Source organism: Salarias fasciatus, chromosome 22 (genome assembly GCF_902148845.1).
Source record: "Salarias fasciatus chromosome 22, fSalaFa1.1, whole genome shotgun sequence".
Taxonomy (NCBI): domain Eukaryota; kingdom Metazoa; phylum Chordata; class Actinopteri; order Blenniiformes; family Blenniidae; genus Salarias; species Salarias fasciatus.
Genome location: NC_043765.1, coordinates 6,548,120 through 6,559,894, shown reverse-complemented (window position 1 = coordinate 6,559,894; position 11,775 = coordinate 6,548,120). Strand labels below are relative to the sequence as shown.

The window sequence follows — 11,775 nt, the reverse complement described above, 5'->3', positions numbered from 1 at the left end:
TTAAGAATATGAAAGAGAAACCAGGCTGTGGAAATCCCAGCCAGGTTTCCTGCAACGGTTGCAAAAATCACTCTAAGCTTATAACCACAGAATTTAGGTTTAGGCTTAATTAGTGCAGATTCCTGCAAATGAAACCACAGATAATCCTATGATTACAACACAAATGCCACTTTACACCTTTTCCAACTGTCACACAACCGAGGAATCGGGTCATCAGGCTTCATTGAACGGCCCCTCTCAAAGCCTCCTCAGTCGAGCACATCCTGGGACCGAGCCTATAGACTCATTGATTCAACAAAGTCAAAGGCATCCATGTGTATGTGAGGGAAAAAAAAAGAAACATTTATTGTCTGAATGTTACAAGGAGGCTACTGGTCATCATACTTTGGTTTGACTAATGCTGGAGTGTCGGGACGAATTTTACTGCGATTCACTGAAGCAACTATAGAACAGCTTGATTTTTGCAGAAATACATTTATTACTTCCAAGTGTTAAAGCATCAAACGGCACATCAGTCTTCAGCCTCCTCAGAAAACCTGCTCAAGTGAGGCGTGAAAAAAAAAAGCCTCGTCGAGTCTGGTACAAAAAGTTTTACAAAAAGCGGGGCGGGGCGGGCCGGACGCCGTCGGCAGCGCTACACGGTAGGCTGGAGCAGCTCCTGCAGCACACACAGCGAGTCCTTCAGGGTGGAGGCCAGCGTTTCCGCGTTGGTCTCCTTGCAGCAGTTGAAGGCGGTGATGGAGAAGTGGACGTGGTCGGCCTGCGGGTTGTAGCACACGGCGTAACCGTCGGGGACCAGGGGCCCGAAACACATCACGCTGTCCGTGTTCGTCGGCATCTGAAGGAGCGAGAGGACGACAGGGAGGCTGGATTAGTTCAAAAGAACTTAAAAGCAGATGACAAAGAAATTAGTTACGAGTTTTTAAACAAGATCACCACAAAGTGCACATTTTTTTCTTATATTGTTACAAAAAGTATGAATAAGTAGGTCACAATTACACCATGTCAAAACAGGAGTTCAAAACAGGAGTCACGAGGACAGCGTGACCTGTCTGATAAAATGTGTTGTAAGAGGATCGCTGTCAAACTTTGGAATCTGTCGCACTCTGTTAAAGTTTACAAATGATTGAATTACAAGTTACCAAAGCGAGTTCCCTCCATAATGACAACTTGCGCTGAAACTGTGTTGCACAACAGCTGTGTTTATGTACGCTGACGGCACAAGTAAAAGAGACAAAGCACTTTAAAGCGAGTCACTGTTTAATCAAGCAGTGGGTGAAATCTACCTGGTCCTGTTTTTATCAATACTAAACCTAATACAAGGAGGCAAACATCCTCCGTGCCATCAGAAGCACTTGACTGAGTTATTTCATTACAAAACAAAAGCAACCCGACGAAGCCTTGCTACCGTGGGTTCAACAAGGTCTTTTCAAACTAAATAACACTGGAGCCCCACTCATTTTTCACGAAAGAGGTCGTCACCTGAGAGCTGTATCGATTCCACTGTGTGCAAAGCTTTAAAGTTAGAGCGACAAATGCCTGAGGAAGTGAAACAGAACTAATCACCTGATGAGTTTATTTTTCTAACCGGGCACATCTTTACAGTGTAATTACCCAGTGACGAGAAGCTACAGCAGGTAGTATAAACCACACGCTGCGAGGAAATGAGGGGAAATCTTGTGTCATGCGGCAGCTGAACAGACAGTGGCACATATTCCAAACCCGTCTGATCATAAATCCTGCTTGAGTCCACGTCACGGACAAGAGAAAACCCTACTTATTAGTCCAATTCAGTCCAAAAACCCCTTCTGCCATCGAGTCCAGTACTAAAAGCACTTTCTCGTCTTTATAAGTCACCCATGGAGGCTCGTGTTTGACTGTGCTGTAAAATACCACAAAATGACTGCATGTTTGAACCTGGTAACTGAACGGCGTGTTTTTAATCACCTGTCCTGTGCGCAGCTTCCAGTGTGTTGCGAAGCCAAATGCTGTGTCCATGAAGATTTTGGGGATGCTCAGTCCCTCATTGATGGCCTGCAGCTTGAGGCCCAGCAGGTGGCGGTCAATCCCATATCCATCCAGGACCTGAAAGACGAGGAAAAGGATTTGTACCGACAACCGATTTCCTCCTTTCTTTAACCTGATCGGGTTTGTACCTTGTCTGTCAGAGCGGAGTAGGCATCAACAGCGTCTCTGAACAGTTCCAGCTTCGCTTCCCTCTGGAAAACAAAACACCGACTCAAAGATGCCCAACATTTCTCACATCTTTAGTCATCGGAGAACATTATTTATCCCGTTTGATTCCGGAGAACAGTCCTGCGACGGTCTGAGTCCCTCACCGTGAGAGCCGGATCGTCGAAGGCCAGGATGAACCTGAGGGACTGCTCTGTGGGCGAGCGAATGACCTCCGTCCTTCCTCCTCTAAACATCCTCTGTGAGGCGATGTCACAGGTCGGACAGAGCTCATTGTGAACTCTGGAAAGGATTATAAAAAAGAAAAAAACCGAGTAAACAATTTCATTTGAATCTAATTAGGGGTCACTGGTTGAGGAGAAACGTCTGCAAAAAAATAAAAGTTTCATATAAAACTCCAATAAGGATCACACTGGCTACTGCAAGACAGCAAACATTTGGTGAATATAATTACGTAAATCTTTTGGAGGGAAAACCTCAAGCCTAAATTCCAACCGTTCACATCTGAACTAATGTACAGTTCTGTGGAAACTGATGATACAAGTAAAAGTAATGAAACACCTTGAGGCCAGCCACTGCGTTTGATCAGGTGGTGGGTGATCAGGGAGTCTAAACTGCCACTGTGCGAGTGGAAAATGTGTTGTCCGTTCATCTCAGGGCAAGCTCACAGAGCTCACCCACAGTGAGCTGATCCCAGACCAGTTGGCTAATGTGGTATAAAAAGGTGGACGATCTAGCCGGTTCAAGACAGAATTGCATTGACAAAAAGCTGTGATCCACACAACGTGGATACAAAAAGACTTTCGGTAGACTTGAGGTGCAAAAAGTCTCACCTGAGCTAAAGAAGGATCACCCAAGCAGCTGCTCAATCGACCGAGAGAAATGTGACTTCTACGCCATTCAAGTTTCCCAATACTTGTCAGATAAAGGAAACCTTTCAAAGGACTGATGCATACTGTATCTCTGTTGTTTACCCTGCTGTACTGAGGACGCGAGATAAACTCTACATTGTCTTGTAACATTCAGTTATCCAACATGTCTGTTCCGATTCATGCAGCGTTTGTAAGAAAAAAAACAAAAAAAACAACTAGATCAGGATTGTAGAAATTTCGTCACATCAGCAGAAAGGAAACTCTCTAGCCAAAATATAAGATGAAGTTCATCTGCTTTAGGCTGGTATGATCAGAGCGACTTCAGTTAACATGACGATATGAAACAAGTTTCATCTAATCAGCCTGAATGAAGACGACAACTGGATCAGCGTCGACAGAAACATTTAGAAAAAGGATTTCCATTATCTTCATTTTGTGATTCTGCTGACTCAGCAAGGACGCGACAGTCACTGACCTGTAGTAAGCGAGCTGCAGGGCGACCTGGATGCAGGAGTTCGGGCTCAGCTTGTGCGCTTTGAGAAGGTCTTTACCAAACCGCTTGAAGTTGAACACATTGACGTCGAGGTCGTTGATCAATCTGGAGAGAAGTTTCAAACCTACATGATTTGACTCACTTCAGACCATATTTATGATAATCAATAGTTTTAATTGTAAGAAAACATGGAAAGTATTTGATGCATTATTGAGGTCATGGACAAACGGACTGTCAGCAGGTGGTGTAGTGGTTATTCTCACGTCACAACAAGGAAAGGCCTGGTTAGAGGCCAGATTGGGCACAGGTCTGTGTGCGGTTTGCATGTTCTTCCTGGGTGACATTTACTTTTCGATAAACCCGTCATCTGTTCATAGTGCCTTCATCGACAGGCAGCAGAGACCAGCTGCAGTCTGAGGACCAAGACGCTGAACAATGAATAAATGAGTTGAGCATTTATGGCAGTGAGGAAGTTTAAAATATTTGTAACTTAAACTGCTCCTCACTGAGTGAATGTCTTGACATGTGGCGCCTCCGAAGGGTTATTTTTGTCATTGGTAAAAGCAAAACTTCCCCAGCTTCATGGAGAACAATCCTATTTTGCCACCGGATCAACCAAAACAAATGTTTAGAAAGATAAAGGAGGTGCCGTTTCTTGAAAACAGTGTGTAGATAAATCATTTACTCAAAAATAGATTTTCATTTTCCTCTCACTGGAGAGAGGAAAAACGGAAGCTACTTAGTTTGCCAGAAAAAAGGTCCAAAACACTATTTTAAAGTAAACACTGCAGCCGGTTAACCAAACAATAGCTTTTCTTAAAGTTGTTCATAAATAATAAATGAATATAAATTATGTGAAAACTGCCCTTTTAACCCCACAGTGCACATGGGGGGGAAAATGTTGGAACAAACAAAGAACATCCGAGTGATTCATAAAACGGCTAAACCCAGGGCTGCATCATTCTCCTCACGGCTACAGAAACATAAAGATAAACGTGTTTACAGACTGAGGTCTCTCCAGCTTTGTTGGATTTTAAAGCAATCATGGAGCCAAGGCATTGGAGGCAGGTCAGAGTTGAACCCTCGCTCCGGCCTCTGCATGAAGACTTAAAAACGGGAATCACTCACATGTCCAGGTTCTGCTTGGCCTGCTCGATGTCCCACTTGATTTCCCGGTCTATGTTGAAGTAGAGCTTCTTGGGCATCGGCAGCGGGACGAGCGGCGCCCTCTTCGGTTCTGGTTTCTCACTGCAGAAAAAGAGACACCCGACATTTCCCACGTGTGATCGAACTACATTGGTAAGCGCTCTACAAACCGACAGGTGCATCTTGCTCCATCCCTCACCAGTACTCCAGGATGTGGTGCAGCAGCGTGGCGATGGGCGGACCCTCAGCTGTGGCCTGCTCATACAGGAGACCCCAGGAGCCGTCCTCTCCCACCACAAACTGCCAGACAGACGGAGTCGACTCCTGCATCAGATCATTTACGCTAACCGGTACTTCCCGCCCGGGCTCGTTCTCACCTGCAGCGTTTTGTCAAACCAGCGGTTCCCACTGTTTGAATACGTCCCGCCTCCGTGCAGAACCTGTGCCGCTTTACGGCTGGCGTACCTGTCGATCACATGTTTTAGTAATCCTGATGTGTCTGAATGGTTTAAAAAAAAAAAAAAAAAAAATGCAGCGACTCAAGAAGGAAACGGTTCAGACTAGTGAGTCAAATCCGCCAACAGAGGAAGTTAAAACTGCACGTTGTAGACAACGTCAGCAGACGGCTCAATCGTATCGGCACAGAAACGATTACTCAACACACTCAAACACAGAAATACCTGAGTGAGCGTGTTTATACCTACTTCTCATCTGAAATCCTCATGACCGGAGAATCCAGACACAAGGAGAAGAGTCCCGTTTCTATCGACCGCACCGAATCCTGGTTCAGTTTATCTGAGTCAGACGGAAATAATCAGTTGTTCATATTCCATGTTTCTACTGCATTTGTTCTTGCATCTCTACGGCCGTACCTTTCAGCAGGCGGTTGTAGGCCTCGCCCCAGGTGTGGCGATGCTCGCTGGTCAGGATGCCCATCGGCTCCTTGTCCGTCTTCCAGGACTGCGATCGGATCCTCAGCAGCTGCGAGTGGATCTGACCCTCCGTCATCCGGGAGCCGTCGCTGTTGTAAACCTCCAGCTGGAAGAACTGGCGGCAGAGGACAAGAACAGAGTTGAACCAAGAGGAACCTGCTGCTGTACCAACTCTAATCCAGACTTCAAAGGTACCGATGGGTTTTTCCTTCCATATTCACCCAAAACATTTACAGTGAAAAAGACCAAGTGAACGACAAAACACTTAACTCATTTCAAAACGAATTTGCTTACATTAAGACAATGAATATTCAGTCAGAAGAATAATTACATGTTTTCATGTCACTGTTTCAGATGAAACATTTCTTGCATATGTTTTTTGGATTAAAAAAAAATCCATTGTTGTACATTTCCTACTTTTTATTGCTTGATTTCTTTCCAACACATCAGCATTTGTGTGAAATAAGTTGTTCGCTAATTGGCGGGACTGATATCGTAACAAGGGTGTCGAGTAACGTCAAGACTAAATTTCACTGTGTATGCACTCATTTTAAAAGAAATGTAAAGTACCAAAGCTTTTGTTGCAATGCCTAATTAGATTTAACAATTTGGCACTCTTTTGGATTCGCAAGCAATACTATTTAATATTCAATATATTCAACTAAACAGCAGAAAAGAATTAAAGTTTTAAACCCTTTGATGAAAATGTAAATGCGCGTCTCCAGGTAGGTAAACTCCAGCAACAAATCTAAATCATCTCTTACAGGTTTAACTGCTCAGTTCATGTTCCCCACCAGTCAAAACCTCCGACCTTCAGCCCGCCGTGTAAGGTCACGTGATTGTGTTTACAAAGGTGTTGAATGTGTAATGGGTTTAGCTCTGGAGAGAAAAACCAAACTGAAGCCAAGTTAAAGATAAACCAAACCCCGTAGTGTGACAGGACCCGACAGTTTTCCCTGCAGACAATCTGACCGTGAGGATACACAAAACAAAGAACCTGGTAGTTTCTGACGACCGTGATGTGTTTGGGCGCGCGTCGGCCGTAGTGAGCGATGTAGTCGTGTTTGGGGCCGGGGATCCTGCAGGAGGAGAAGAGGAGCGGGTACAGGTCCCCACACAGGCGCTTCCCTCGCATGTACTCCGGTGGCAGCTTCCCCCTGACGCAGATCAACAGATTCACTCAGATGCAACAAAAGACTAACCTCATTTCGTCAGAGTCTTCTGGAAAAGAGCTTTTCATGACGCTGTCAAGAATGCTGTTGTCAGCGTTTAAAAATCTAAACTCTAATCAGAAAGGCAAGACTTGAGTCAGCTTTCCAAGACCTGAAGAGAGCAGCTTCATCCAAAGACACCATGATCAGTGTTGTTATTTTAAGAATCAATAGAAAAATGCCTGCTCAGTGACACAGACTCCAGCAACAAACAGATGTAATATTCTGTTATCTTATTGTATTTAAAACAGAAGCAGTCACTGCAGTTCCTGTTATCTCTGTGTGGAAATTAATTTAGGCGCAGATTAAAACTTCATGCAGCGGAGAAACGGCCACAGCTTAAACGGATCCGGCACACAAATGGAAGCCGGTGACCGCAGATTAAAAAGTAACAGGTGGATTAGTGACAAACAGTTCAAAACATGAGATCCATTTACAGTTCACCAGCTGTCACGGTGTCAGACAGTTATTACAAGCTGGTTCAGTTTAGGTGGAAAATAACTGATTTCCAGAATCATAAGTGGGATGTTTTCAGTTCGTATTTAACATTTAGGTTTTTAATTCAGCACTTCTAAAAAAATGCAATTAAAATGAATAGGTATGCACTCAGCCCACTATTCCATCTGAGATCTGTAGTGCAACTCTCTTCACCATTACAATACTCGGTTTCAGGTGTAAAATCTAAAAAGTTATTGTTGTGTAAAAATTCCTGGGTCTTTAAGACAATTTATGTTTTGAAACATGATTGAAATCCGTTTAATAAATTTAGACTTACGAGCTGATTATGGTCTTGAAGTCCAGAACTGCTGCAATCAGTTTAGTTGCAAACCTGTGAAGGAAAACAAGCTTTTACTGCAGGCGATATCCAGACATCAGCTTCACCACATGAACATTCAGTTCAGCCTGTTCCACAAGTCAGGCTTCACTGATGAATTATCCCTCAAAGTTCAGATATAACATGCTGTGTTTTTAACCAAGGATTTGACCAATTGTCCCAGAGTTGACGGCTACAGAATTTTTTTTTTTTTTTTTTTAAATGAGCGCAGGGAGCCATCACATCACTTAATTTCATTTGAATATTCGCCTAATAAAAAAAAATGAAGCTGCCCGTTCGTAAGTGCACTGTGTAAGACTCGAACCTGAAATAAGTCTCTTGTGCCGTCATTGCTTAAAAGTTTTTTGTGCAGCTTTAATTGAAAGTCGTGTGCAGCGTGTTCCAGAGCAGCCAGCGCTCCAGTGGATCTGAACAGAAGCTGGATTTTAGAATCTTATTTGAATGCGTCTGTGTGGAGGAAGCTGCTGACAGGTCACCACTGAGGGTAACCGAGCACCGACAGAAAACTGCTCTGATTAGACTAACTCCGATTCACAACCAAATTTTGATTTTTATTTTTTTAAGGTTCAAAACATTTGATCTCTCTGGCTTGGTCGAACTTTATTTTTAACCTGCCTTGTGCGTTTCATTTGGGACGGGCTGTGTCAGCGTGTCGGTATGTGCGGACTCACATCAGCTGGCTCCTCCAGTCATTAAAATCCCTCCGGGGCAGAGAGATGGCCGGGTTCGAGTGTACCGGCAGCGGCTGTCGGCTCTCCAAGTACGCCCACTGCACCCACCAGTCTGCAATCTGCACAAACACAGTCATCAGGTCTGGACCTCAACATTTAGAGAAGAGCACAGATCTTCATTTTTCTTAGACTGAGGCCAGATTGAGTTTCAGTCACATATGACTGTTTAACAGGAGACAATCCAAAGACAGCCGGAAGAAATTGAAGCCACAGACGGACGGACAAGATTTATTTATAGCCAATTTTGTATTATTAAATTCTTGAATGATCAGGAGGACATGCATCTTCACAATACCTTTATTTCAATCTGCTTACTTTAGTATCTGTATTGTAAGTTTTGTTTTTGTAAAGACTATTTTACTAATTTCAGTTCAATCCATTTTTAATATCAGACTGACCTTTCTCATTTGTCATTAAGTTATCTTTGCATTTTTGTTTTATGTACTTTACCTTATAAAGCCCCGTTTCTGATCTTTTCTCATGAACTTTTTGTTCTCGTCCCACTTTTGGTTAATTATTCCAACAAGGCAGGAAAAATAAATAAAATTTGGTATAACGATTGAATGTTTTTCAAACTATATTTAAACAGGGCAGCTGTATTTTCTTAAACAATCACTCCCTACACAATCACAAATGAGTAAATGAAAAGGGTTTGAATTAAATTGGGTGTTGAACTCTGGACGCCCTTCCCGGATGGTTTAGATCCCTTCAGCACACCTGAACTTAATGAAGCAAAAACAGCCCAAAAAGAAGCCGGATGGCTGCCGCCAGCAGTGCTGAACTGGAAGAGATGGAAAACGTGCAGGAAGCCGGGGCATGAGGACCAGAGATTGATAAGTGGATTAAATAATTTGAGTTTATATTCTTCGGCAGCAAAGCATGGACAGAGGATTGTGTGCAAAAACAATGATACTATACGCAAGAACACAAACACTACTCAAATTACAGATTTAAAAACTTCATTGCTGATTTAGTATGAAAACTGAAAGATGAAAACACCCCTGAGCATTGAAATGTCTAAAATACTTGAATTCTTTTTGTTAAAAGTGCAAATCATTGAATGGTGGAAACCATAGATTAATGGATTATTTCAATTACTTTTTGTACACTGAAGAAATTTTTTTTCTGTATTGTCAATACATTCCTAAGACCTCCAAACACATCACAACAGCTCTGTGTGTGTGTTTTACTACACACACCCATATCTTCCTCCAACATCTGCCTTGTTCCCACCCAGACAGCGCATAAACACACAAACACACACACAATCACACAAACAGACAGACCCAGTTCCTGGTGGTCCTGGCTCTCTTCTCCAGCCCTTCCTGCAGCTTGGGGCCCAGCCCACCCCGCCTGCTGAACTCGTGCACCATCCTCCGGGTGTGGTTGAGCTCCTCGGCGGGCAGCAGCGGCTCCAGGGCCTTCAGGTACCCCTGCAGGGTGTGGGCCAGGGGGGGCACCGGCTGGGGGGGCACGTTGGAGGAGAAGCACAGCTCCTGCCTCCAGGAAACCTGCAAGTGGAGGGAAGACAATTGACAGATCTGTACGATATATCAACATTCCAGGCATACAAATCTGAAATCTTGTGTTTGAGCAGACGGAGGTGCAGCCGCAGTAAATCTGCATGGACTTGCATCAGAGTTGACCACATGCCAGTATTTCTCTTGTTGTCAAACAGGGCGTATCAGGATAGGAAGTGAGACGGATAGGACGGTGGAAACAAGCTCTGCAACTTCTTATTCGTCCTGCAACAATGAGCACGCTGTGTGCGTGCATGTGTGTGTTTGTGTGTATAAAGGCCAATGTGCCAACAGTGTTGCTTTTAATCATGGCTGCAGCTACACAAAAAGACGAGGACCTACCCGAGACAGCCACGCTCTGTGAGGGAGATTCCGCCACATCTTCCTAGTTGCGGGCACAGATCCGAGTTGTGAGGCGCAGGAAAAAGCACCTTTTAAGGCCCGAGAAGTTTGTGAGAGTCGGCTGCGCGGCTCGGAACGCTCGGAACACTCAGACCACGTCCGGACCTCCTCCGACTCCGACTTCTCCGCGATGGAGGGACGGCAGCGTCCTCATCGCTGGACGCGGCTACACCGGAGGCATTTATACTGAGAGGAAAGAAGCAAAAAAAAGATGAGGAAACCCCTCCTCCGAGGCTGTGGACATGGACTCCTTCTCACCTGTAAACAATCACGTACTTAGCGTACTTAAGAACGAGCCGTGGGCTTCTGCACGTGCTGACGTAAAAGCGTTTCCGTCAACAGCTACGTGCCCGCGTGCAGTACCGAGGCCGACCGCAGAGTGTCGCTGTTGTAACCGAAGCTGGTGTACAAAGGGTGGCGAGACTGAGGAAGTGATTCATATGAACAATACAGCACGAGGCAAAACTGTTTAACCTCAGAGGAACCTCACTGATACGTTTGACTGTATGAGAACAAAGAGCTACATATTCCCGGGCTTTCCCTGCTGTGACACACCTGATTGCAATGAGGCTTCATTACAAACATGTTTAAGATACAACCATTGGATTTAGGTGTGTTTTGTGTTTTTTAACACAGGGAGCGAGCTGAAGCATGCAGGGCAGGGCAGGGACTCCCCAGGATCTCAGTTTGCACACTTTCCCTCTGGTTTCCTCCCACAGTCCAAACATTTAAGTGTGTGGTTAATTTGTGGCTGTGTATCTCTTTGTGTTTGTCCTGTGGTGGACTTGGATCCTGTTCAAGCTGCTCCAGCGACTCACAACCCTAAATGTCATGGACCAGTATGGATGACAAAGGGCAACAAATGTCTTAAAACTAAGATTGGTCAGTATATAATCAATAAGCATTACCAGATACCCTTTTGTCTTTGAATTATGGGTTGACTCAGTTTTCTGTGATTTGTCACAAAAAAATATTGGGGTTGTTCACTGACAGAAAAATGTACACCAGTTTTCATTACCCACTCAACAACTCAATGGGGTATTTTCACAGCTTCACTACTTCCTGAAAATAACTGTGCACATTCATTTCCTGTCTTGCATTATTGGCCAAACTGATTAATCCAGGTGTGTCTGGTTTAGACTGCTGCAACAAGACACACCTGGATTAATCATTTTGGCCAATAATGCAAGACAGGAAATGAATGTGCACAGTTAATTTCAGGAAGTAGTGGAGCTGTGAAAATGGCCCATTAAGAGCATTCAAAAGAGCTCAGGCAGTCTTGACTGACTGCAGCCATCCTCTGTCTTTCAGGTGGGATCGTCAGGGCGTCCGTTCAGTCTGCCAACATCAACCGGCACAGGAACACTTCACTGGACAGACATGTCAGTATGTCTTGTAAGAAACGAGTTTTATGTGTGGTTTTTAATAAATAGTTGTTCA

General features: G+C 44.2%; 1 protein-coding gene across 2 annotated transcripts; it reads right to left on the bottom strand.

Annotated features, from left to right (window-relative positions):
• Positions 1 to 315: 315 nt before the first annotated feature.
• cratb (carnitine O-acetyltransferase b) lies at positions 316 to 10,687 on the bottom strand. 2 transcript variants are annotated; one of them, XM_030120463.1, is made up of 16 exons: positions 10,612 to 10,687; positions 10,276 to 10,521; positions 9,700 to 9,924; positions 8,354 to 8,472; positions 7,623 to 7,676; positions 6,634 to 6,793; positions 5,577 to 5,751; positions 5,409 to 5,499; positions 5,082 to 5,169; positions 4,904 to 5,004; positions 4,687 to 4,806; positions 3,541 to 3,663; positions 2,340 to 2,475; positions 2,157 to 2,219; positions 1,948 to 2,085; positions 316 to 838 (listed from the first exon to the last, which is right to left on the bottom strand). In XM_030120463.1, exons 2-16 carry the CDS (start codon positions 10,312 to 10,314, stop codon positions 635 to 637), a joined length of 1,836 nt encoding a protein of 611 aa, XP_029976323.1. In that variant the 5' UTR covers positions 10,315 to 10,521; positions 10,612 to 10,687; the 3' UTR covers positions 316 to 634. The 2 variants fall into 2 exon arrangements, with proteins under 2 accessions (XP_029976323.1, XP_029976324.1); XM_030120464.1 differs by lacking the exon at positions 10,612 to 10,687 and having other exon boundaries at positions 10,276 to 10,590.
• Between the last annotated feature and the right edge of the window lie 1,088 nt (positions 10,688 to 11,775).